General features: G+C 47.2%; 2 protein-coding genes across 6 annotated transcripts in view; one reads left to right on the top strand and one right to left on the bottom strand.

Annotated features, from left to right (window-relative positions):
* The window catches only part of LOC110519664 (chondroitin sulfate proteoglycan 5-like), a 70410-nt gene extending 55850 nt beyond the window's left edge, over positions 1 to 14560 (top strand). Inside the window, exons 4-6 of one of the 4 annotated variants that reach the window (XM_036953260.1) lie at positions 9086 to 9245; positions 11490 to 11636; positions 14424 to 14560. In XM_036953260.1, coding sequence (XP_036809155.1) covers positions 9086 to 9245; positions 11490 to 11636; positions 14424 to 14471 — 355 coding nt within the window. In that variant the 3' untranslated portion in view covers positions 14472 to 14560. Of the gene's footprint in view, positions 1 to 9085; positions 9246 to 9561; positions 9616 to 11489; positions 12532 to 14423 lie in introns of those variants that run through there. The other 3 variants (XM_036953261.1, XM_036953259.1, XM_036953262.1) reach the window with 3 other exon arrangements.
* A 4644-nt stretch (positions 14561 to 19204) lies between these two features.
* Positions 19205 to 27070, bottom strand: mrpl3 (mitochondrial ribosomal protein L3). Of its 2 annotated transcripts, none has more exons than XM_036953263.1 (11): positions 26799 to 27070; positions 26211 to 26294; positions 26024 to 26115; positions 25843 to 25934; positions 25663 to 25761; positions 25473 to 25572; positions 23203 to 23263; positions 21248 to 21359; positions 20618 to 20695; positions 20376 to 20453; positions 19205 to 19499 (listed from the first exon to the last, which is right to left on the bottom strand). In XM_036953263.1, exons 1-11 carry the CDS (start codon positions 26882 to 26884, stop codon positions 19353 to 19355), a joined length of 1029 nt encoding a protein of 342 aa, XP_036809158.1. In that variant the 5' UTR covers positions 26885 to 27070; the 3' UTR covers positions 19205 to 19352. The 2 variants fall into 2 exon arrangements, with proteins under 2 accessions (XP_036809158.1, XP_036809159.1); XM_036953264.1 differs by having other exon boundaries at positions 25843 to 25919; positions 26799 to 27049.
* Positions 27071 to 27303: the final 233 nt, after the last annotated feature.

Here is a 27303-nt window from a genome sequence, read left to right on the forward strand (position 1 = left end):
AGAGAGGTGAAGAGAGATGAAGAGAAAGAGAGATATAGAGAAAGAGAGATACAGAGAACGAGAGGGGAAGAGAGATGGAGAGAAAGAGAGGGGAATAGATATACAGAGAAAGAGAGATACAAAGAACGAGAGGGGAAGAGAGATGGAGAGAAAGCGAGGGGAAGAGAGATACAGAGAAAGAGAGGGGAAGAGGGATGGAGAGAAAGAGAGGGGAAGAGAGATACAGAGAAAGAGAGGGGAAGAGAGATACAGAGAAAGAGAGGGTAAGAGAGATACAGAGAAAGAGAGTGGAAGAGAGATACAGAGAAAGAGAGGGGAATAGAGATACAGAGAAAGAGAGACACAGAGAAAGAGAGGGGAAGAGAGATACAGAGAAAGAGAGGGGAAGAGAAATACAGAGAAAGAGCGATGAAGAGAGATGCAGAGAAAGAGAGGGGAAGAGAGAAACAGAGAAAGAGAGACACAGAGAAAGAGAGGGGAAGAGAGATACAGAGAAAGAGAGACACAGAGAAAGAGAGGGGAAGAGAGATACAGAGAAAGAGAGGGGAAGAGAGATACAGAGAAAGAGAGGGGAAGAGAGATACAGAGAAAGAGAGACACAGAGAAAGAGAGGGGAAGAGAGATACAGAGAAAGAGAGGGGAAGAGAGATACAGAGAAAGAGAGATACAGAGAAAGAGAGACACAGAGAAAGAGAGATAGAGAGAGACAGAGAAAGAGAGATGCAGAGAAAGAGAGGGGAAGAGAGATACAGAGAAAGAGAGGGGAAGAGAGATGCAGAGAAAGAGAGGGGAAGAGAGATACAGAGAAAGAGAGGGGATTAGAGATACAGAGACAGAGAGATGCAGAGAAAGAGAGGGGAAGAGAGATACAGAGAAAGAGAGGGGAAGAGAGATACAGAGAAAAAGCGATGAAGAGAGATGCAGAGAAAGAGAGGGGAAGAGAGATACAGAGAAAGAGAGGGTAAGAGAGATACAGAGAAAGAGAGGGGAAGAGAGATACAGAGAAAGAGAGGGGAAGAGAGATACAGAGAAAGAGAGATGAAGAGAGATGCAGAGAAAGAGAGGGGAAGAGAGATACAGAGAAAGAGAGGGGAAGAGAGATACAGAGAAAGAGAGATGAAGAGAGATACAGAGAAAGAGAGGGGAAGAGAGATACAGAGAAAGAGAGGGGAAGAGAGATACAGAGAAAGAGAGGGGATTAGAGATACAGAGAAAGAGAGGGGAAGAGAGATACAGAGAAAGAGAGGGGAAGAGAGATACAGAGAAAGAGAGATACAGAGAAAGAGAGGGGAAGAGAGATACAGAGAAAGAGAGGGGAAGAGAGATACAGAGAAAGAGAGATGCAGAGAGATGCAGAGAGAGAGAGGGGAAGAGAGATGAAGAGAAAGAGAGATATAGAGAAAGAGAGATACAGAGAACGAGAGGGGAAGAGAGATGGAGAGAAAGAGAGGGGAAGAGAGACACAGAGAAAGAGAGGGGAAGAGAGAAACAGAGAAAGAGAGGGGAAGAGAGAAGCAGAGAAAGAGAGGGGAAGAGAGATGAAGAGAAAGAGAGGGGGAGAGAGATACAGAGAAAGAGAGGGGAAGAGAGATGCAGAGAAAGAGAGATAGAGAGAAAGAGAGGGGAAGAGAGATACAGAGAAAGAGAGGGGAAGAGAGATACAGAGAAAGATTGATACAGAGAACGACAGGGGACGAGAGATACAGAGAAAGAGAGATACAGAGAAAGAGAGGGGAAGAGAGATAGAGAAAGAGAGGGGAAGAGAGATACAGAGAAAGAGAGATACAGAAAGAGAGGGGAAGAGAGATACAGAGAAATAGAGATGAAGAGAGATGCAGAGAAAGAGAGGGGAAGAGAGATGAAGAGAAAGAGAGATACAGAGAAAGAGAGGAGAATAGAGTTACAGAGAAAGAGAGATACAGAGAACAAGAGGGGAAGAGAGATGGAGAGAAAGAGAGGGGAAGAGAGATACAGAGAAAGAGAGGGGAAGAGAGATACAGAGAAAGAGAGATACAGAGAAAGAGAGGGGAAGAGAGATACAGAGAAACAGAGATACAGAGCAGGAGAAAGATACAAAGAACGAGAGGGGAAGAGAAATACAGAGAAAGAGAGATACAGAGAAAGAGACGGGAAGAGAGAAAGAGAGATACAGAGAAAGAGAGGCGAAGAGAGATACAGAGAAAGAGAGGGCAAGAGAGATACAGAGAAAGAGAGACACAGAGAAAGAGAAGGGAAGAGAGATACAGAGAAAGAGAGGGGAAGAGAGATACAGAGAAAGAGAGGGGAAGAGAGATACAGAGAAAGAGAGACACAGAGAAAGAGAGATACAGAGAAAGAGAGGGGAAGAGAGATACAGAGAAAGAGAGACACAGAGAAAGAGAGGGGAAGAGAGATACAGAGAAAGAGAGACACAGAGAAAGAGTGGGGAAGAGAGATACAGAGAAAGAGAGGGGAAGAGAGATACAGAGAAAGAGAGGGGAAGAGAGATACAGAGAAAGAGAGACACAGAGAAAGAGAAGGGAAGAGAGATACAGAGAAAGAGAGGGGAAGAGAGATACAGAGAAAGAGAGGGGAAGAGAGATACAGAGAAAGAGAGATACAGAGAAAGAGAGACACAGAGAAAGAGAGATAGAGAGAGACAGAGAAAGAGAGATGCAGAGAAAGAGAGGGGAAGAGAGATACAGAGAAAGAGAGGGGAAGAGAGATACAGAGAAAGAGAGGGGATTAGAGATACAGAGAAAGAGAGCGGAAGAGAGATACAGAGAAAGAGCGATGAAGAGAGATGCAGAGAAAGAGAGGGGAAGAGAGATACAGAGAAAGAGAGACACAGAGAAAGAGAGGGGAAGAGAGATACAGAGAAACAGAGATACAGAGCAGGAGAAAGATACAAAGAACGAGAGGGGAAGAGAAATACAGAGAAAGAGAGATACAGAGAAAGAGACGGGAAGAGAGAAAGAGAGATACAGAGAAAGAGAGGCGAAGAGAGATACAGAGAAAGAGAGGGCAAGAGAGATACAGAGAAAGAGAGACACAGAGAAAGAGAAGGGAAGAGAGATACAGAGAAAGAGAGGGGAAGAGAGATACAGAGAAAGAGAGGGGAAGAGAGATACAGAGAAAGAGAGACACAGAGAAAGAGAGATACAGAGAAAGAGAGGGGAAGAGAGATACAGAGAAAGAGAGATACAGAGAAAGAGAGGGGAAGAGAGATACAGAGAAAGAGAGACACAGAGAAAGAGTGGGGAAGAGAGATACAGAGAAAGAGAGGGGAAGAGAGATACAGAGAAAGAGAGGGGAAGAGAGATACAGAGAAAGAGAGACACAGAGAAAGAGAAGGGAAGAGAGATACAGAGAAAGAGAGGGGAAGAGAGATACAGAGAAAGAGAGGGGAAGAGAGATACAGAGAAAGAGAGATACAGAGAAAGAGAGACACAGAGAAAGAGAGATAGAGAGAGACAGAGAAAGAGAGATGCAGAGAAAGAGAGGGGAAGAGAGATACAGAGAAAGAGAGGGGAAGAGAGATACAGAGAAAGAGAGGGGATTAGAGATACAGAGAAAGAGAGCGGAAGAGAGATACAGAGAAAGAGCGATGAAGAGAGATGCAGAGAAAGAGAGGGGAAGAGAGATACAGAGAAAGAGAGACACAGAGAAAGAGAGGGGAAGAGAGATACAGAGAAAGAGAGACACAGAGAAAGAGAGGGGAAGAGAGATACAGAGAAAGAGAGGGGAAGAGAGATACAGAGAAAGAGAGGGGAAGAGAGATACAGAGAAAGAGAGACACAGAGAAAGAGAGGGGAAGAGAGATACAGAGAAAGAGAGGGGAAGAGAGATACAGAGAAAGAGAGATACAGAGAAAGAGAGACACAGAGAAAGAGAGATAGAGAGAGACAGAGAAAGAGAGATGCAGAGAAAGAGAGGGGAAGAGAGATACAGAGAAAGAGAGGGGAAGAGAGATGCAGAGAAAGAGAGGGGAAGAGAGATACAGAGAAAGAGAGGGGAAGAGAGATACAGAGAAAGAGAGATGAAGAGAGATGCAGAGAAAGAGAGGGGAAGAGAGATACAGAGAAAGAGAGGGGAAGAGAGATGCAGAGAAAGAGAGGGGAAGAGAGATACAGAGAAAGAGAGGGGAAGAGAGATACAGAGAAAAAGCGATGAAGAGAGATGCAGAGAAAGAGAGGGGAAGAGAGATACAGAGAAAGAGAGGGGAGGAGAGATACAGAGAAAGAGAGATGAAGAGAGATGCAGAGAAAGAGAGGGGAAGAGAGATACAGAGAAAGAGAGGGGAAGAGAGATACAGAGAAAGAGAGATGAAGAGAGATACAGAGAAAGAGAGGGGAAGAGAGATACAGAGAAAGAGAGGGGAAGAGAGATACAGAGAAAGAGAGGGGATTAGAGATACAGAGAAAGAGAGCGGAAGAGAGATACAGAGAAAGAGAGGGGAAGAGAGATACAGAGAAAGAGAGATACAGAGAAAGAGAGGGGAAGAGAGATACAGAGAAAGAGAGGGGAAGAGAGATACAGAGAAAGAGAGATGAAGAGAGATGCAGAGAAAGAGAGGGGAAGAGAGATGAAGAGAAAGAGAGATATAGAGAAAGAGAGATACAGAGAACGAGAGGGGAAGAGAGATGGAGAGAAAGAGAGGGGAATAGATATACAGAGAAAGAGAGATACAAAGAACGAGAGGGGAAGAGAGATGGAGAGAAAGCGAGGGGAAGAGAGATACAGAGAAAGAGAGGGGAAGAGAGATGGAGAGAAAGAGAGGGGAAGAGAGATACAGAGAAAGAGAGGGGAAGAGAGATACAGAGAAAGAGAGGGTAAGAGAGATACAGAGAAAGAGAGTGGAAGAGAGATACAGAGAAAGAGAGATACAGAGAGTTATGGTGAAACTTGTGAGGAAGGCCAGACATTTATACAGCAGTAATAACTGTTCCTCAGCTGAAAGTAGACCAGCCTGACAGTGTGTGTGTCTCTTAGATAACATGTTGTTCAGTCCGAGGGTTTGACCATTACATTCAGAGAGAGAGAAAGGGGGAGAGAGAGAGGCCTTATTTATTTAAAAAAATCATATTTGACAGTATAATAGTCTTGTACATGACACGTTTGTCACGTCAATGAAAATCCCTCTGTCCCATCCCTCTGTCCCATCCCTCTGTCCCACACCTCTTCTCCATCCCTCTGTCCCATCCCTCTGTACCACACCTCTGTCCCACACCTCTTCTCCATCCCTCTGTCCCACACCTCTGTCCCACACCTCTTCTCCATCCCTCTGTCCCACACCTCTGTCCATCCCTCTGTCCCATCCCTCTGTCCCACACCTCTTCTCCATCCCTCTGTCCCACACCTCTTCTCCATCCCTCTGTCCCATCCCTCTGTCCCACACCTCTTCTCCATCCCTCTGTCCCACACCTCTGTCCCACACCTCTTCTCCATCCCTCTGTCCCACACCTCTGTCCCACACCACTTCTCCATCCCTCTGTCCCATCCCTCCATCCCACACCTCTTCTCCATCCCTCTGTCCCACACCTCTGTCCCACACCTCTTCTCCATCCCTCTGTCCCACACCTCTGTCCCACACCTCTTCTCCATCCCTCTGTCCCATCCCTCTGTCCCACACCTCTTCTCCATCCCTCTGTCCCACACCTCTGTCCCACACCTCTTCTCCATCCCTCTGTCCCACACCTCTGTCCCACACCTCTTCTCCATCCCTCTGTCCCACACCTCATTCCCACATCTCTGTCCCACACCTCTTCTCCATCCCTATGTCCCATCCCTCTGTCCCACACCTCTGTCCCACACCTCTTCTCCATCCCTCTGTCCCACACCTCTGTCCATCCCTATGTCCCATCCCTCTGTCCCATCCCTCTGTCCCACACCTCTGTCCCACACTTCTGTCCCACACCTCTTCTCCATCCCTCTGTCCCACACCTCTTCTCCATCCCTCTGTCCCATCCCTCCGTCCCACACCTCTTCTCCATCCCTATGTCCCATCCCTCTGTCCAACACCTCTGTCCCACACTTCTGTCCCACACCTCTTCTCCATCCCTCTGTCCCATCCCTCCGTCCCACACCTCTTCTCCAACCCTCTGTCCCATCCCTCTGTCCCACACCTCTGTCCCACACCTCTGTCCCACACTTCTGTCCCACACCTCTTCTCCATCCCTCCGTCCCACACCTCTTCTCCATCCCTGTCCCATCCCTCTGTCCCACACCTCTGTCCCACACCTCTGTCCCACACCTCTTCTCCATCCCTATGTCCCATCCCTCTGTCCCACACCTCTGTCCCACACCTCTTCTCCATCCCTATGTCCCATCCCTCTGTCCCACACCTCTGTCCATCCCTATGTCCCATCCCTCTGTCCCATCCCTCTGTCCCACACCTCTGTCCCACACCTCTTCTCCATCCCTCTGTCCCACACCTCTTCTCCATCCTTCTGTCCCACACCTCTTCTCCATCCCTCTGTCCCATCCCTCTGTCCCATCCCTCTGTCCCACACCTCTGTCCATCCCTCTGTCCCATCCCTCTGTCCCACACCTCTTCTCCATCCCTCTGTCCCACACCTCTTCTCCATCCCTCTGTCCCATCCCTCTGTCCCACACCTCTTCTCCATCCCTCTGTCCCATCCCTCTGTCCCACACCTCTGTCCCACACCTCTTCTCCATCCCTCTGTCCCACACCTCTGTCCCACACCTCTTCTCCATCCCTCTGTCCCACACCTCTGTCCCACACCTCTGTCCATCCCTCTGTCCCATCCCTCTGTCCCACACCTCTTCTCCATCCCTCTGTCCCACACCTCTGTCCCATCCCTCTGTCCCACACCTCTTCTCCATCCCTCTGTCCCACACCTCTGTCCCACACCTCTTCTCCATCCCTCTGTCCCACACCTCTGTCCCACACCACTTCTCCATCCCTCTGTCCCATCCCTCCGTCCCACACCTCTTCTCCATCCCTCTGTCCCACACCTCTGTCCCACACCTCTTCTCCATCCCTCTGTCCCACACCTCTGTCCCACACCTCTTCTCCATCCCTCTGTCCCATCCCTCTGTCCCACACCTCTTCTCCATCCCTCTGTCCCACACCTCTGTCCCACACCTCTTCTCCATCCCTCTGTCCCACACCTCTGTCCCACACCTCTTCTCCATCCCTCTGTCCCACACCTCTTCTCCATCCCTCTGTCCCACACCTCTTCTCCATCCCTCTGTCCCACACCTCTTCTCCATCCCTCTGTCCCATCCCTTTGTCCCACACCTCTTCTCCATCCCTCTGTCCCACACCTCTTCTCCATCCCTCTGTCCCATCCCTCTGTCCCACACCTCTTCTCCATCCCTCTGTCCCACACCTCTGTCCCACACCTCTGTCCCACACCTATGTCCCATCCCTCTGTCCCATCCCTCTGTCCCACACCTCTTCTCCATCCCTCTGTCCCATCCCTCTGTCCCACACCTCTTCTCCATCCCTCTGTCGCACACCTCTGTCCCATCCCTCTGTCCCACACCTCTGTCCCATCCCTCTGTCCCACACCTCTGTCCCACACCTCTTCTCCATCCCTCTGTCCCATCCCTCTGTCCCACACCTCTTCTCCATCCCTCTGTCCCACACCTCTTCTCCATCCCTCTGTCCCATCCCTCTGTCCCACACCTCTTCTCCATCCCTCTGTCCCACACCTCTTCTCCATCCCTCTGTCCCATCCCTTTGTCCCACACCTCTTCTCCATCCCTCTGTCCCACACCTCTTCTCCATCCCTCTGTCCCATCCCTCTGTCCCACACCTCTTCTCCATCCCTCTGTCCCACACCTCTGTCCCACACCTCTTCTCCATCCCTCTGTCCCATCCCTCTGTCCCACACCTCTGTCCCACACCTCTGTCCCATCCCTCTGTCCCACACCTCTTCTCCATCCCTCTGTCCCATCCCTCTGTCCCACACCTCTTCTCCATCCCTCTGTCGCACACCTCTGTCCCATCCCTCTGTCCCACACCTCTGTCCCATCCCTCTGTCCCACACCTCTGTCCCACACCTCTTCTCCATCCCTCTGTCCCATCCCTCTGTCCCATCCCTCTGTCCCACACCTCTGTCCCACACCTCTTCTCCATCCCTCTGTCCCACACCTCTTCTCCATCCCTCTGTCCCACACCTCTGTCCCACACCTCTGTCCCACACCTCTTCTCCATCCATCTGTCCCATCCCTCTGTCCAACACCTCTGTCCCACAACTCTTCTCCATCCCATCCCTCTGTCCCACACCTCTGTCCCACACCTCTGTCCCACCCCTCTGTCCCACACCTCTTCTCCATCCCTCTGTCCCATCCCTCTGTTCCACACCTCTGTCCCACACCTCTTCTCCATCCCTCTGTCCCACACCTCTGTCCCACACCTCTTCTCCATCCCTCTGTCCCACACCTCTTCTCCATCCCTCTGTCCCACACCTCTTCTCCATCCCTCTGTCCCACACCTCTGTCCCACACCTCTTCTCCATCCCTCTGTCCCACACCTCTGTCCCACACCTCTGTCCCATCCCTCTGTCCCACACCTCTGTCCCACCCCTATGTCCCACACCTCTTCTCCATCCCTCTGTCCCATCCCTCTGTCCCATCCCTCTTTCCCACACCTCTTCTCCATCCCTCTGTCCAACACTTCTGTCCCATCCCTCTGTCCCATCCCTCTGTCCCACACCTCTTCTCCATCCCTCTGTCCCATCCCTCTGTCCCACACCTCTGTCCCATCCCTCTGTCCCACACCTCTATCCAATCCCTCTGTCCCACACCTCTGTCCCATCCCTCTGTCCCATCCCTCTGTCCCATCCCTCTGTCCCATCCCTCTGTCCCACACCTCTGTCCCACACCTCTTCTCCATCCCTCTGTCCCATCCCTCTGTCCCATCCCTCTGTCCCACACCTCTGTCCCATCCCTCTGTCCGACACCTCTGTCCCATCCCTCTGTCCCACACCTCTGTCCCATCCCTCTGTCCCATCCCTCTGTCCCACACCTCTGTCCCACACCTCTGTCCCATCCCTCTGTCCCACACCTCTGTCCCACACCTCTGTCCCACACCTCTGTCCCATCCCTCTGTCCTCTCCTCCTTCCCTCGCTCCAGTATATACCGTCCACACAGCGAGATGCAGACTGATGGCTTCTCTGTTTCCACGGCGCAAGATGGTTCCCATGCCAACGTAAGGAAGTTGTGTGACTCCCCCCCGCCCCCCCCTCAACCCCACGCTCACAATCTGGCTTACTATGACAACATTATCTGTCAGGTAACTAACTCCAGACCTATAACCCCTGACCTCTAACCTTAGACTGGCCCTAACCTTAAGCCCTAACCCTGGCTAGCTGTGTGTCAGTCTGTCTCAGTCCATTAGTCTGTCTGTCTATAGAATGTGTCTGTCTGTCTGTCAGACACACACACACACACACGTACACACACGTACACACACGTACACACACGCACACACACACACACACACACACACACACACACACACACACACACACACACACACACACACACACACACACACACACACACACACACACACACACACACTGTTGAGATGTGGTTTTCACCTGCAGAGAGCGAGAAGCAGCTGCATCTGGGAGTATAAGCCTAGACACCCTTACTGTCAGGTAAGCAGAAGCACAACAGTGGCCAGTTTCCTCAGCTGGATAGGTTTTAACCTTACCAAGCTGGAAACTGCACACTATACGTGACCCAGCTAGCCTCCAGTTCAGCTTGGCAACCATTACTGGCCACAGTGCTTCTTCTTCTCGTCTGTGGTTACTAGGGATAGGGCAGACATTATGGGCTACAGTGCTTCTTCCTCTCCTCTGTGGTTACTAGGGATAGGGCAGACATTATGGGCTACAGTGCTTCTTCCTCTCCTCTGTGGTTACTAGGGATAGGGCAGACATTATGGGCTACAGTGCTTCTTCTTCTCCTCTGTGGTTACTAGGGATAGGGCAGACATTATGGGCTACAGTGCTTCTTCCTCTCCTCTGTGGTTACTAGGGATAGGGCAGATATTATGGGCTACAGTGCTTCTTCTTCTCCTCTGTGGTTACTAGGGATAGGGCAGACATTATGGGCTACAGTGCTTCTTCCTCTCCTCTGTGGTTACTAGGGATAGGGCAGACATTATGGGCTACAGTGCTTCTTCCTCTCCTCTGTGGTTACTAGGGATAGGGCAGACATTATGGGCTACAGTGCTTCTTCCTCTCCTCTGTGGTTACTAGGGATAGGGCAGACATTATGGGCTACAGTGCTTCTTCCTCTCCTCTGTGGTTACTAGGGATAGGGCAGACATTATGGGCTACAGTGCTTCTTCTTCTCCTCTGTGGTTACTAGGGATAGGGCAGACATTATGGGCTACAGTGCTTCTTCCTCTCCTCTGTGGTTACTAGGGATAGGGCAGATATTATGGGCTACAGTGCTTCTTCTTCTCCTCTGTGGTTACTAGGGATAGGGCAGATATTATGGGCTACAGTGCTTCTTCCTCTCCTCTGTGGTTACTAGGGATAGGGCAGACATTATGGGCTACAGTGCTTCTTCCTCTCATCTGTGGTTACTAGGGATAGGGCAGACATTATGGGCTACAATGCTTCTTCCTCTCCCCCTGTGGATAGGGGTAGGGCAGCCATTTTGTCTTCTAGGCTTTTCCTTCTTATCCTTGTTTCCGACTAGCAGCATTAGGGTTAGTCACGTTGGTCCCTTTGCTTCCACACAGCAGCCTCACCATCTCCAGCTCCATTCAACAAACCAATATTGATTTAAACAGAGTAAATGTGGCTTTGCCAGAAAGGGGGGCACCCAACACATAGGTTGTAGGTTTATTGAATTAAATTTGAATTTAGAGCGAACCCAAATGAACTCCCCTGACACTGGCACAAACACTCATGCATGCACACACTAACACACACACTTTCTAACTCATAAAGAATGACTGGTCTCTGCTAGATGACCCAGTTACTGCACTGTCCTCATGACCTTCAAATGTCTGCCATCAGACAATCAATGTTTGTGTATGTAACGTATGTGTCAATATGTGTGTGTATGACATCCGGGTATGTAGCACAGGAGATTGGTGACACCTTAATTGGGGAGGACAGGCTTGTGGTAATGTCTGGAATGGAATCAGTGGAATGGTATCAAATACATCAAACACATGGTTTCCACATGGTTTCCACATGGTTTCCATGGTTTCCATGTGTTTGATGCCATTCCATTCGCATCGTTCCAGCCATTATTATGAGCCGTCCTCCACTGGATGTAACATATGCATGTGTGTCTAACGAGTGTGTGTGTGTGTGTGTGTGTGTGTGTGTGTGTGTGTGTGTGTAATGTGGGTTTGTCTGTGTGTGTGTGTAATGTGGGTTTGTCTGTGTGTGTGTGTAATGTGGGTTTGTCTGTGTGTGTGTGTGTGTGTGTGTGTGTGTGTGTGTGTGTGTGTGTGTGTGTGTGTGTGTGTGTGTGTGTGTGTGTGTCTCTGTGTGTTGTTCCACAGGACGACCCTCAGAAAATGGAGGACCCTGTAAAGTCTCAATTCACTCAAGGGGAGGAGTCTCTGAACATCGCCAACTCTCATTCGCCCAAACATATTAACAACCGCCCTGCCCACTCCTCTGACCACACCCCTAACGCAGACCAGGAGGTAAACAGGGAGGAGGCAAACTCCTCTCCCTCCAACAACATATACTAAATCATTATTATGATTAATGTAATACCACCATGCACATAAGGGGAACCATAGTACTGCATACATCTACTATACTATATTATTCTATACTATAGCTGGGTTCCTGGAGAGGGACTGTTGTGCCCCTTGACTCCACTAGAAGCTAAAAGGACGAAAACACAACTATACTACAGTATACTATACTGTACTGTATTATACTATACTGTACTGTACTCAATACCTTACATTACATGTTACACCACTACTGACCACATGGGGGCGATGCTACTCCTTCCTTGCTACACCGAGCTGCATCACTGTAGCAATTCTGAACTAAACTGTCTCTGGCTGGACAAACTCTCCTCTCCCACAATGTCCTGCTCTAATCTCTGACCTTAGAACTCTGACCCTTTACTGCTGTCCTCCCTTCTCCCACTGTCCGCCTTAAGTCTGAGTCAAAAATAGCATTCCTTTTATTGTGCACCACTTTTGCCTAGAGCTCTGGTCAAAAGTAGTGCACAATGTAGGGAATAGGGTGCCATTTCCGATCTTTACCCTTCTTTTTGTCTGCATGCATTGCTGTTTTCTACTAAAACAGCTCTTTTTGGAAAATCATTATAAACAAGATTGACCAGAAATACAAGAGAAACAGTTGAGATACTTTGATGTTTGATATGATCCAGTGAATATGTCTAGGTCTCATGTAAAGTTACTGTGTTGTCTGGCTTGCTAACATTGATATATTTATGGTTTCTATTGATGCGGGTTATAACCCTTTGATGAAATTCAAGGGGTTGGTATTTTTGGGGGGAGAACACATCGTTATAGCATCGGAACCAGAGTTGTTGAAATAAAACTTTGTAACTTTAAATTAGCTGGTCCCTGTGTGTTCCTGGAATGGCCCTATCCCTCCCTCTACCTTAATTGTTCTCTCTCATGACTATTCCCAACCTCTCTCTCACTCACTCACTCACTCACTCACTCACTCACTCACTCACTCACTCACTCACACACTCACACACTCACACACTCACACACTCACACACACACACACACACACACACACACACACACACACACACACGCACACACACACACACACTTCCCTGGCTTATTGTGCATGGCTTTATTAACACTTTAATAAACACACACAGTCCATTTAAAATATTGGAGGCCCCTTACACTTCAGTTTTGTCTGATATTATCAATTCTAATCAGACAGGTCTTTCACATGGACTATACCCATTGAAGATAATATAAGACAAGTACTGGAAACAATAGAACACTATAAATTATCTTGGAAACCAGGCCTGACTTTGAAAAGGCTTTTGATAAAGTACGACTGGAGTTTACGTATAAATGCCTGGAACATTTGGTGAATCTAATATAAAATGGGTTAAAGTCATGAATAGTAACCCTAGGTGTAAAATAGTAAATAATGGCTACTTCTCAAAGTTTTAAACTCTCTAGAGGAGTAAAACAAGGTTGTCCACTATCGACATATCTATTTATTATGGCCAGGGAAATGTTAGCTGTTAAAATCTGATCCAACAATAATATTAAAGGAGTAGAAATCTGGGCTTAAAAACAAAAAGGTGTCATGGTACACTGATGATTAATGTTTTCTTTAAATACACTACTTGGATCCACAGCCTCAGAGGATCTAAATACTTTTTCTAACCTCTGGATTAAAAACTAATGATGATAAATGATATTATGTATTGGATCACTAAAAAATACAACTTTTACATTACCGTGTAGTTTATTAATAAAATGGTCTGACGGTGATGTGGACATACTCGGTATACATTTCCCGAAATAAAGAAATGATCTCACACCAATACATTTTTACAGAAAGTTAGCAAAAATGGATCATGCTACCATGGAAAGGAAAATACCTGTCTATTTGTGGAAAAATCACCCTGATTAATTCTTTAGTCATATCCCTGTTTACCTATTTGCTTATGGTCTTATATTCCATTTTATTTGGAACGGCAAACCAGACAAAATTAAACGGGCCTATTTATATAATGAATATGAACTCGGAGGGCAGAAATGATTAAATATTAAAGCATTAGACCTCTCACTAAAGGTGTCAATCATACAAAAGTTATACTTAAATCCAAACTTGTTCTCTAGCAAATTAATAAAATGTCTCACCCCATGTTCAAGAATGGCCTTTTCCCCTTTATTCAGATTACAACCTCTCACTTTCAGTTATTTAAAAAGGAAATCATCTCCCAAATATCGTAATTTTTTAAACAAGCCATAGAAAGTTGGTTAAATTTCAGTTTAATCCACCAGAAAATCAAAAACAGAACAAATAATGTGGTTAAACTCAAATATACTAATAGATTTTTAAAAAAACAATATATTTTGAAATAAGATTGAACTGATACGCAAAACGACGCCAGATTCAAAACTTACATTTTGTTATTTTAAAATATTATACAAAATTCTTGCAACCAATAGAACGTACTCTCACAGGAGGTTGGTGGCGCCTCATTTGGGATGACGGGCTGATGATAATGGCTAGAGTGGAATCAATGTAATGGTATCAAACACATCAAACACATGGTGTGATGCCATTTGCTCGTTCCAGCCATTATTATGAGCTGTCCTCCCTCTCTCACACACATGCACACCTGTTCTCTTTCTTAACCCTTGTTCTCCATTTCTCCATTCCTTCCCTCTATCTCAACCATCACTCTCTTTATCTTTCTCACTTACCCTGTCTATCCAACTTATTTCTATCTTCTCTAGTCTATAAATGTCTATCCTCCTCTGACTCTCAACCCTATATATTTCTAAAGCAGGATGGAGTCACCATTGGTCTACAGTTGCTCCTCCCTAAAGAGGCTAAGCTCCGCCCCGAGGCCAGCCCCCCTCTGCACTACAACGTCTTCCTCTACAAGAAGGGGACTGGTCCCTCTACTACTACCAGTAATCCTACCACCACTAACTACACCAACCACAGCATGGCTACTGCTTGGAACCACTCTGAGCCTAACATACTGCCCAATAGTAACTCCAATAAGACTTCCTGGAACTATAGCAATAACTCTAACCCTAACATGAACTTTAACCCCATTAAAGACTCACAGGTCTCTCAGAATCACGTTACTCCTCATCATCAATCTCACACCTCCCCCCATCGCCACTCCTACCCCCATTACAGCTCCCTCCATTTTACCTCTCCTCAGAGAATGCCTGTCTCCCCTCATCATGCTTCACACCATTACCAGTCCTGCCCCTCCTCACCCCATCATAGCGCCTTCCATTATCCTTCCACCCACCACCATAGTGCTGCCTCCCCTTCCTCCTCCCATCACCTGCCCTACCAGCCCTCTTCCCCCCCGCTTCCTACACCCAGGGGTCACTCCAGAGCCCCCCACTCAGACAAACCTCACCCCCAAATCACTCTACATCCCTCCCCCTCCTCACCCATCCTCCGCTATCCCTCCCCACCATCCTCCCCCCACCTCTCCCACCCTATCAGCACCTACTCACTGTCTTAATCCTAACCTCGGAACACAACCATACCATACCCACATCACAATCATAGTCTAACTATACCGTAAACAGCTAACCCTGACTACATCCCAACCATAGTCTAACTATACCGTAAACAGCTAACCCTGACTACATCCCAACCATAGTCTAACTATACCGTAAACAGCTAACCCTGACTACATCCCAACCATAGTCTAACTATACCGTAAACAGCTAACCCTGACTACATCCCAACCATAGTCTAACCATACCCTAGACCTGACTACATTCCAATCATAGTCTAACTATACCGTAAACAGCTAACCCTGACTACATCCCAACCATAGTCTAACCATACCCTAGACCTGACTACATTCCAATCATAGTCTAACCATACCCTAGACCTGACTACATCCCAATCATAGTCTAACCATACCCTAGACCTGACTACATCCCAATCATAGTCTAACTATACCGTAAACAGCTAACCCTGACTACATCCCAACCATAGTCTAACTATACCGTAAACAGCTAACCCTGACTACATCCCAATCATAGTCTAACCATACCCTAGACCTGACTACCTCCCAATCATAGACTAACCACACCCTAGACCTGACCACATCAATGACACCCAGACCAAAATCAGGACCCCACGTCCAGGGGACACTTTCTCCTAACGATGGTGCCAATACAAGAGCAATCTATCTATGCATCAGTGTGGTGCTACTAAGGTACTTATTCAGGTTTATTCATGTCTTGTTAACTGTTTATGGAGCGTTATTAACATGTTACTAGGCTTACCAATGTTGTATTACAGCAATGTTCCTGTTTTAAAAACGGTTTATTCTTTGTGTTCATGTTTTTCATTTTGATAACTTCTTTTGGTCTAAAATAAAGTGCTTTACAACCTGGGACCTATAAAGATCTTTGATACAAATGGTTGTCCCGCTATGACTGAACATTTGATACATGAGTGCATTTATCCTCATGACCACTAGATGTCAGGTGTGTTCCATGGTTGTGACTGGTGAAACGCATACTAGAAAAACAGTTAGGATTTATTCTGTTCAAGGATCCTATCATTCAACTGACAAATTCACATGCTATGTGTGTAGAGGACACAAACGCATGTACACACGTGACACACACCCGCACGCACACATGCACAAACTAGAGATGTACAGTGGATTAGAGCACATTGCAGTACAGCACTGTAGAAGATTAGAGCACAGAGCACTGCAGCAGATTAGAGCACAGAGCACTGCAGTAGTTTAGAGCACAGATCACTGTAGTAGTTTAGAGCACAGATCACTGTAGTAGATTAGAGCACTGTATTAGATTGGACCACAGAGCACTACAGCAGATTAGAGCACAGAGCACTGCAGCAGATTAGAGCACTACAGTAGATTAGAGCACAGAGCACTACAGTAGTTTGGTGCAGAGATCACTGTATTAGATTAGAGCACAGAGCACTACAGAAGATTAGAGCACTGTATTAGATTGGACCACAGAGCACTACAATAGATTAGAGCACAGAGCACTGTATTAGATTAGAGCACTGTATTAGATTAGAGCACAGTAGTAGATTAGAGCACTGTATTAGATTAGAGCACAGTAGTAGATTAGAGCACTGTAGTAGATTAGAGCACTGTATTAGATTAGAGCACTGTAGTAGATTAGAGCACTGTATTAGATTAGAGCACAGTAGTAGATTAGAGCACTGTTAGATACTGCAATGCTTTGTAGCTCTGCATGATAATGACTCCAGGTACGCTGCAATGTTTACTGTTTAGCTGTTGGTGTGTGTGCACATTCGTGAGTGTGTACATGTGTGTGTGTGTATTTGTGAGCGTGTGCACTTGTGTGAGAGAGAGATGCAGGTGTCTGGTAGACAAGGGGCTCCTTTTCAGCCAGCCTCCAGCAGTGCTACCGGAACTCAAACTGGGAGAGACATGTGGTGCCACCGGGGTGTATCTGTGTGTGTCGATTGTGATTCTGGGGTAAATAAATGTCAATAGTTTTCAGGGTGTCACGGAAACCATCACAACAGGAAGTCAAACCTGGGATGTCAACCAATCAATAGAAGGGAGAGGGTGTGGGGGGTGGGAGAAAGCAGAGAGTGAAAGAGCAAGAGATAGATAGTGAAGAAAGAGATGGGGAGGGAAAGAAAGAGGTAAGGGAAGTGAGGTCAGTACTCTCTTCATCTGGCCCAGAGGCCCTCAAGATCAGGTTCACGTGACAGAGTGTGCTGTGTGTGTGACAGAGAGAAAGAGAATGTTAGCAGACACAAAGATGACATTTCTCCTCCCTGGCCTGAAAGGAAAACTGTGTAACCTGACACAAAGGCCTTTAGCTGAGCTAGAGAGAGAGAGGGGATGGACAGAGTTGCCAGGTTACTGCTTGTGTCCTGCCCACCTTATTGCTCCTGAGGGAAGAATAAAGGTGCATTGAATTTAATCAAGGTTGAATGATTATAAAACCACAGAATAGTTCTAGTGGGGGGGTTGAGAGAGGTCAGAGGTTACATTTCACTCCGCTCCTCGTCATCAATGATGGTGGTCATGATGATGGTTCTGTCAGTCTCACTGGTGAGAGGGTTTGTGTTGCTGCTCATCCTGCTCTAATCTGTGTCATGCATATGTGTGTGTGTGTGTGACTGTATCATACAGACTGTCAGTGTGGTGTGGTGATAGAGGGTTAATGTAGAGAAGCTGCTTCCTTCAAATAACACACTCAATTATTCATATCACACAGCGCTCACTCGCCACACACACAAGGCGTAGCTGAAGTTACACACGTACACATAAGTTGTGTCTAGGGAGAGAAAAGCAGGTCTGTAAACTCAGGGAAAGTGCTGCTTTGGCCAAACAGCTGATGTCTCAGCATCAGCCAATCAGAAACACTTAATCTACTACCTGCTGACCAAATCAGCATTAATGTGAATACAATATCCATAATGTGGAGGCAACAGTATCGGACGACATCCATCAAGACAAAAAGGTCAGACTGTCACGCACACACCCTTCTGATAACACCTGATATAAACGAATCTGTCCATGATCTGGCCACAGGCCGCATGTTAGTAGCAGGTGTAGGTAAACTATGTCAGAGTATCATATACTTAGATCTGGATATTATGGAGTCATATAGAAGATCTATTAGTGTGCAGTACAGTAGAGTCGGATGCTCTGCAGTGTACACACACACTTTAAAAGGAATGTCTTTCCCATTAAAGCTCATCAATCGACAGAGGCCAAGCAGAGAGGCTAAAAGAACTAGAGGGGAAAAGGAGAGGGTGGGAGGGGGAGAGGGAAAGGAGAGGGTGGGAGGTGGAGAGGGAAAGGAGAGGGTGGGAGGGGGAGAGGGAAAGCAGCAGGAAGATGAGGTGGGAAAGGGGAGGGGGAAAGGTTGGGGGTGGATAGAGATATGGGGAGGCCTGTTGTGCAGAATAATTAGAACAGACATTTCTAATGGTAACATTCCTGTTTGAGGCTGTGTGTGTGTGTGTGTTCCAGGACATCATGGGGAAATCATTGCAGTTAATAGAACTCCAGAACATAATCATCTTGACAGAGATGGTGGAAGGTAGAAAAGGAGAGCTTTCATAGGAGTCAGTCAGAATAACAACATTAACGGTTTACACAAACCCTATTCTACTGTCAACACACACCAGCCACTAACCCCCCATATTATCTATGCGTATCTCTCAGCGGTTCTGCTGTAACAATGTCCTAATTTATAGCCCTCTCTTCATCTCTTGCTCCCTGCCTAACACCCTCCTCCCATTTATCCCCCATTCCCTCACACAAATGTCAGCCTTTATGATTCTGCAGCCCTCCCTCAGCTTCCTGACCCTCCCTCTCTCCATCTCTCTCTCTCTCTCTCCTAGCTCTTCGGTTCAGTTTGTCCCTCTGGGGGACCCTTACATCACTCCTCTGTTTACCACAGTTTTGGAAACAGAAGTGACTGAACTCTGGTCATTAGAGTGAAAGAGCAAGGGAGAGACCGAGAGGAAAAAGAGAGAAGATAATTAACGAAAAGCAAACGTATTTCCAGGAAAGGATGTTTAATGTCCCAGACACAATGACTACAGAGGGGTGTGGCTAGAAAACATTTAAATATTTCACCGCTAACCCTACATATCAATTGTATGGTGACCAACTGTGACATGAGATTGTGTGTATGTCTGTGTGTTTGTTAGAGTGTGAGTGAGGGCTGTGTGTGTATGAACAGGTCTTCGTCGTACAGGTCTTCAGGCAGCTGTTCGTCCTCCTCACAGAAAAACGTTGGAAACGGAGGGTTGATGTTCTTCTCCACATAAGTCGGTAGGTTAGTGTCCCTCACCTAAACCATATGATTGGACAACCATTTCAGTAACTTTATAAAACCACGTGATTGGATAAACAAAAGGTCAGTAACTTTATGAAACTACGTGATTGGATAAACAAAAGGCCAGTAACTTTATAAAACCACGTGATTGGATAAACAAAAGGCCAGTAACTTTATGAAACCACATGATTGGATAAACAAAAGGTCAGTAACTTTATGAAACCACATGATTGGATAAACAAAAGGTCAGTAACTTTATGAAACCATGTGATTGGATAAACAAAAGGTCAGTAACTTTATGAAACCACATGATTGGATAAACAAAAGGTCAGTAACTTTATGAAACCACGTGATTGGATAAACAAAAGGTCAGTAACTTTATGAAACCACGTGATTGGATAAACAAAAGGTCAGTAACTTTATGAAACTACATGATTGGATAAACAAAAGGTCAGTAACTTTATAAAACCACGTGATTGGATAAACAAAAGGCCAGTAACTTTATGAAACCACATGATTGGATAAACAAAAGGCCAGTAACTTTATGAAACCACATGATTGGATAAACAAAAGGCCAGTAACTTTATAAAACCACGTGATTGGATAAACAAAAGGTCAGTAACTTTATAAAACCACGTGATTGGATAAACAAAAGGTCAGTAACTTTATGAAACCACGTGATTGGATAAACAAAAGGTCAGTAACTTTATAAAACCACGTGATTGGATAAACAAAAGGTCAGTAACTTTATGAAACCACGTGATTGGATAAACAAAAGGTCAGTAACTTTATGAAACCACGTGATTGGATAAACAAAAGGTCAGTAACTATCTGCCAGACCAATAGAAATGCATCGAGCAGCATGGTAAGTCTGGCTGGTGTATGTTGTACCTTTAGTAAGCAGTTCTTGTGGCCAGGAACGGAGCCATGAACATAGATAACATTATACCTGGTGTTAACTCTCCATACCTAGAGAGAGAGAGTCAGACATTGGTAGAAGATGTTGCTTTGGGTGTTGTGGACCAGTTAGATAGCAACATAAAGAGTTCAGGCAAGCACTCTGTTTTTCACACTCCTCTGATTATCCATGAAGGTGCTTACATGGACTGTGTGTGTGGGGTGGGGGTGCGTACCTTTAGGCCGTGGGCAGTGTCAAACACATTTCCCATCATGCCTGGCATCTTTTTCCCTTTGAAGACTTTGGCTGGATCCTGAAGAGACACAGTTTAGTCCAAGTGTGTGTAAGTAGTGTTTTTAGTGTGTGTGTGTAGGTAGTGTTTTTAGTGTGTGTGTAGGTAGTGTTTTTAGTGTGTTTTTAGTGTGTGTGTAGGTAGTGTTTTTAGTGTGTGTGTGTGTGTGTAGGTAGTGTTTTTAGTGTGTGTGTGTGTGTGTGTGTGTAGGTAGTGTTTTTAGTGTGTGTGTAGGTAGTGTTTTTAGTGTGTGTGTGTAGGTAGTGTTTTTAGTGTGTGTGTGTGTGTAGTGTTTTTAGTGTGTGTGTGTGTGTGTAGTGTTTTTAGTGTGTGTGTGTGTGTGTGTGTGTGTGTGTGTGTGTGTGTGTGTGTGTGTGTGTGTAGGTAGTGTTTTTAGTGTGTGTGTAGGTAGTGTTTTTAGTGTGTGTGTGTGTGTGTGTGTGTGTGTGTGTGTGTGTGTGTGTAGGTAGTGTTTTTAGTGTGTGTGTGTGTGAATGAGATGTTACATATTTATTTAGATGTATTGATTTTTTCCCCAAATCTTTAAACAGTCAACAATGGTGTGTGTCTTACCCCTCCAGGTCCCGAGGCTCCAGGTCTGCGGTGTGTTTTGGTCTGGCCATGAGACGCTGGCTGGCCTTTAAACCCATACCGCTTCATCACCCCCTGAAAACCCTTACCAATACTACACACACACACACACTTGAGAACAAAGAAGAATTCTAGAACACAGAAATGGAACAATTCTCCAGAAATAGACAGACAGAGAGAGAGACGAGGGCGTGGAGCCAGACAGAGAGACGAGGGCGTGGAGCCAGACAGAGAGACGAGGGCGTGGAGCCAGACAGAGAGACGAGGGCGTGGAGCCAGACAGAGAGACAGACAGAGAGACGAGGGCGTGGAGCCAGACAGACAGACAGAGAGACGAGGGCGTGGAGCCAGACAGACAGACGAGGGCGTGGAGCCAGACAGACAGACGAGGGCGTGGAGCCAGACAGACAGACGAGGGCGTGCAGCCAGACAGACAGACAGAGAGACGAGGGCGTGGAGCCAGACAGACAGACAGACAGAGAGACGAGGGCGTGGAGCCAGACAGACAGACAGAGAGAGACGAGGGCGTGGAGCCAGACAGACAGACAGAGAGACGAGGGCGTGGAGCCAGACAGACAGACAGAGAGACGAGGGCGTGGAGCCAGACAGACAGACAGACGAGGGCGTGGAGCCAGACAGAGAGACGAGGGCGTGGAGCCAGACAGACAGACAGAGAGACGAGGGCGTGGAGCCAGACAGACAGACAGAGAGACGAGGGCGTGGAGCCAGACAGACAGACAGAGAGACGAGGGCGTGGAGCCAGACAGACAGACAGAGAGACGAGGGCGTGGAGCCAGACAGACAGACAGAGAGACGAGGGCGTGGAGCCAGAGAGACAGAGAGACGAGGGCGTGGAGCCAGACAGACAGCCTTTAAACCCATACCGCTTCATCACCCCCTGAAAACCCTTACCAATACTACACACACACACACACTTGAGAACAAAGAAGAATTCTAGAACACAGAAATGGAACAATTCTCCAGAAATAGACAGACAGAGAGAGAGACGAGGGCGTGGAGCCAGACAGAGAGACGAGGGCGTGGAGCCAGACAGAGAGACGAGGGCGTGGAGCCAGACAGAGAGACGAGGGCGTGGAGCCAGACAGAGAGACAGACAGAGAGACGAGGGCGTGGAGCCAGACAGACAGACAGAGAGACGAGGGCGTGGAGCCAGACAGACAGACGAGGGCGTGGAGCCAGACAGACAGACGAGGGCGTGGAGCCAGACAGACAGACGAGGGCGTGCAGCCAGACAGACAGACAGAGAGACGAGGGCGTGGAGCCAGACAGACAGACAGACAGAGAGACGAGGGCGTGGAGCCAGACAGACAGACAGAGAGACGAGGGCGTGGAGCCAGACAGACAGAGAGAGACGAGGGCGTGGAGCCAGACAGACAGACAGAGAGACGAGGGCGTGGAGCCAGACAGACAGACAGAGAGACGAGGGCGTGGAGCCAGACAGACAGACAGACGAGGGCGTGGAGCCAGACAGAGAGACGAGGGCGTGGAGCCAGACAGACAGACAGAGAGACGAGGGCGTGGAGCCAGACAGACAGACAGAGAGACGAGGGCGTGGAGCCAGACAGACAGACAGAGAGACGAGGGCGTGGAGCCAGACAGACAGACAGAGAGACGAGGGCGTGGAGCCAGACAGACAGACAGAGAGACGAGGGCGTGGAGCCAGACAGACAGACAGAGAGACGAGGGCGTGGAGCCAGACAGACAGACAGAGAGACGAGGGCGTGGAGCCAGACAGACAGACAGAGAGATGAGGGCGTGGAGCCAGACAGACAGAGAGATGAGGGCAGGGAGCCAGACAGAGAGAGAGATGAGGGCAAGGAGCCAGACAGATAGAGAGATGAGGGCAGGGAGCCAGACAGAGAGAGAGATGAGGGCAGGGAGCTAGACAGAGAGGAGGGTGTGGAGACATAACTCACGTTTTGGCTGTGACATCTACATATTGTCCTGGACGGAAGTGTGCTGCATAGAGAGGAGTCCCTTGAGTGGAGACACACAGAGAGAGATAGGGTTTAACAGTGTAGTTGGATTCAGTACCTAGTTTGATGATGGCAGTGTGTTTATGTGTGTGCGTGTTTTCGTATAGTCTCTGTGTGTATATGGTGTGAGTGGATCACAAGCGGCATGAATAGAATGGTATCAAACACGTTTTCCATATATTCCTGGCATCATTATGAGCCATCCTCCACTCACTAGTTTCCTATGGTGTGTACCTGGTTTGATGATGGTGGTGGTGTGTGTATGTACCTGGTTTGATGATGGTGGTGGTGTGGGTGTGTATGTACCTGGTTTGATGATGATGGTGTGTGTGTGTGTGTATGTACCTGGTTTTGATGATGATGGTGTGTGTGTGTATGTACCTGGTTTGATGGTGGTGATGTGTGTATGTACCTGGTTTGATGGTGGTGGTGTGTGTGTGTGTGTATGTACCTGGTTTTGATGATGATGGTGTGTGTGTGTGTGTATGTACCTGGTTTGATGGTGGTGGTGTGTGTATGTACCTGGTTTGATGGTGGTGGTGTGTGTGTGTGTGTATGTACCTGGTTTGATGATGATGGTGTGTGTGTGTGTGTATGTACCTGGTTTTGATGATGATGGTGTGTGTGTGTGTGTATGTACCTGGTTTGATGGTGGTGGTGTGTGTATGTACCTGGTTTGATGGTGGTGGTGTGTGTGTGTGTGTATGTACCTGGTTTGATGGTGGTGGTGTGTGTGTGTGTGTGTATGTACCTGGTTTGATGGTGGTGGTGTGTGTGTGTGTTTATGTACCTGGTTTGATGATGGTGGTGTGTGTGTGTGTGTATGTACCTGGTTTGATGGTGGTGGTGTGTGTGTGTGTGTATGTACCTGGTTTGATGGTGGTGGTGTGTGTGTGTGTGTACCTGGTTTGATGATGGTGGTGTGTGTGTGTGTGTATGTACCTGGTTTGATGGTGGTGGTGTGTGTGTGTGTGTGTGTGTATGTACCTGGTTTGATGGTGGTGGTGTGTGTGTGTGTGTGTGTATGTACCTGGTTTGATGGTGGTGGTGTGTGTGTGTGTGTGTGTGTGTGTGTGTGTATGTACCTGGTTTGATGGTGGTGGTGTGTGTGTACCTGATTTGATGATGGTGGTGTGTATGTACCTGGTTTGATGATGGTGTGTGTATATACCTGGTTTGATGATGATGATGATGTGTATATACTGGTTTGATGATGTGTACGTGCCTGGTTTGACGATGGTGTGTGTACGTGCCTGGTTTGACGATGGTGTGTGTACGTGCCTGGTTTGACGATGGTGTGTGTATGTACCTGGTTTGACGATGGTGGTGTGTATGTACCTGGTTTGACGATGGTGGTGTGTGTGTATGTACCTGGTTTGACGATGGTGGTGTGTGTGTATGTACCTGGTTTGACGATGGTGGTGTGTATGTACCTGGTTTGACGATGGTGTGTGTACGTGCCTGGTTTGACGATGGTGTGTGTATGTACCTGGTTTGACGATGGTGGTGTGTATGTACCTGGTTTGACGATGGTGGTGTGTATGTACCTGGTTTGACGATGGTGGTGTGTATGTACCTGGTTTGACGATGGTGTGTGTACGTGCCTGGTTTGACGATGGTGTGTGTATGTACCTGGTTTGACGATGGTGGTGTGTATGTACCTGGTTTGACGATGGTGTGTGTACGTGCCTGGTTTGACGATGGTGTGTGTACGTGCCTGGTTTGACGATGGTGTGTGTATGTACCTGGTTTGACGATGGTGGTGTGTATGTACCTGGTTTGACGATGGTGGTGTGTGTGTATGTACCTGGTTTGACGATGGTGGTGTGTGTGTATGTACCTGGTTTGACGATGGTGGTGTGTATGTACCTGGTTTGACGATGGTGGTGTGTATGTACCTGGTTTGACGATGGTGGTGTGTATGTACCTGGTTTGACGATGGTGGTGTGTATGTACCTGGTTTGATGATGGTGGTGTGTATGTACCTGGTTTGATGATGGTGTGTGTATATACCTGGTTTGATGATGATTATGATGATGTGTATATACTGGTTTGATGATGTGTACGTGCCTGGTTTGACGATGGTGTGTGTACGTGCCTGGTTTGACGATGGTGTGTGTACGTGCCTGGTTTGACGATGGTGTGTGTATGTACCTGGTTTGATGATGGTGTGTGTATGTACCTGGTTTGATGATGGTGTGTGTATGTACCTGGTTTGATGATGGCATTGTCAGAGACTTTAAAGGTGGTGACTTTCTGTTTAGGAGGAACTCCAGCCAACCTAAACATCTCCATCTCTTCATCTGTCTTCTACAGGGCGAGCGAGCGAGAGTAAGAGGGGAAAGGGTAAATGAACTACTTTATACACTATGGCTTTAAACAGTGTGCCTTCGAACTTACGTAGAAGGGCGATGCGTTCTTCCCTCCCACCATTAGGGCAGCAGTGTGTCCATCGTACTCCTCTTTAGACAGGTAATTCAACACATGGCAATCCTGCACCTACAACACACACACCACCACCTGTGACTTTGATTTGATTGTGTGTGTGAGATTGTGACCGTGTGGTGTCATGTGTGTTACCTGCAGCATGGTCACCACGTGTCTCTCTCCTGTTTTGGTCCAGACTGGGGCCATGCCCAACTTCACTGCAACCAGCCCTACTCGACGACTCTCTGGATTAATACACACATTAATGCTCCCACCCACCCAAGCACAAATGAAAACCAATAACCATCACACACCACACAGTAAACACACACACCCTTTGTCCATTCTTGTCTGGGCCAGGGCTCATCCTTCAGTGGGTGGAGCTTAGCAGCTATCTGTCGATTATACTCCTCTCCCAGACTCTTCCTGGAAAATAAGCAAGAACGCAATTCATTCAATACTTATTACATATATTTTACAGTACTTCCGATGCATTGGTGGAATACACCCACATGACCAACCTCATATATGATTTATTATCCTCCGTCAGATGCTCCTCCCACCATGTTGTGGTCTTCACTGTCCGAACACTCTGAAAGAGACAGCTGTAGACAGAGAAAGAGATGAATAGGTATGATACATTTACTTTTATTGGTTTTGGTTAGAAAGGGGTAAGATATAGCAGTTGGATAGCTAGGTAACGTTAACTTGATAACCCCAAAGCCGATTTGTCTATAAACTACTTCCGAGGTAGCTAACGTTAATTTAAGTCATTTGAGTGAACTAGTTAGCTAACCCTTTCACTTGGGATTTCGTAGGCAGCGGCTCTGTTGGCTGTCACATCAGCTGAGTATTTAACTTTGGGACACAACATTGGGAGTCCCGATGCTGAGTCCTAAACCTAAGTTAAAGTAACTTACTAACGTTCTCTAGAACTACAAAGCTAACTAACGTTAACTGACTAAAACTACAGTTTCTAGTTGCCAGCTAGCCGTCTTTCACAAAAACAGCAATGCTAACTAACTACCTTTCACAACAACTACCGTATCGTTAGCTAAAGTAGAGCCTGCAGGTAACGTTAGCTAGCTACTGTAGTGCGTCAACGTTACCTGTCCGCTGCTGCTACCGCTCCGGTTCGTCCCGCTAGCACACGTGCTCCTCTGTAGAGAAGATGTCGGCAGGTCCACGCGGCCATTCTTTAATTATTTCACTCACGAGGCTAACGTTACCGAAAAAAACTCAAATGTGGAAAAATGCTTCAATTTAGCAGCAATCCCATGACTTCATGCCTGTGCTCTGCTGTGGAATGTCACCCTGAGGGTTTCCGGTACGGCTCGGAAATAATTCCGCAGGTGCTCGGAAATGTAGTTCCGCTTCGTCGATTGGACTAATTCAGTCCATTCAAATCAACATTATGGGGAACAATTTAAACAACTGGGAACTCTGGAAAACAATATATAATCATGATGACGTCAGTGATCTTCAGGTCGTAGCTCTAAAAAGAGACCCACGTTCCGAGTTGGATGAAAGTTCAAAACGTATTTTCCCAGTCGTAGCTGTTTATCCCAAGTTCCCAGTTGTCTTGAACTCACTAAAGTCAGATTTTGCATTTCC

This window comes from Oncorhynchus mykiss, chromosome 18, assembly GCF_013265735.2.
Source record: "Oncorhynchus mykiss isolate Arlee chromosome 18, USDA_OmykA_1.1, whole genome shotgun sequence".
In the NCBI taxonomy this organism is placed as follows: Eukaryota; Metazoa; Chordata; class Actinopteri; order Salmoniformes; family Salmonidae; genus Oncorhynchus; species Oncorhynchus mykiss.

What these genes read in the sequence shown, in the direction of transcription:
- mrpl3 (XM_036953263.1), bottom strand. Translation starts at nt 26,884, where the DNA reads ATGGCCGCGTGGACCTGCCGACATCTTCTCTACAGAGGAGCACGTGTG. An exon ending in GAGCCTCGGGACCTGGAGGG is followed by an intron (nt 20,696 to 21,247) that starts GTAAGACACACA and finishes GTGTCTCTTCAG; the next exon opens with GATCCAGCCAAAGTCTTCAA. An exon ending in ACACTGCCCACGGCCTAAAG is followed by an intron (nt 20,454 to 20,617) that starts GTACGCACCCCC and finishes CTCTCTCTCTAG; the next exon opens with GTATGGAGAGTTAACACCAG.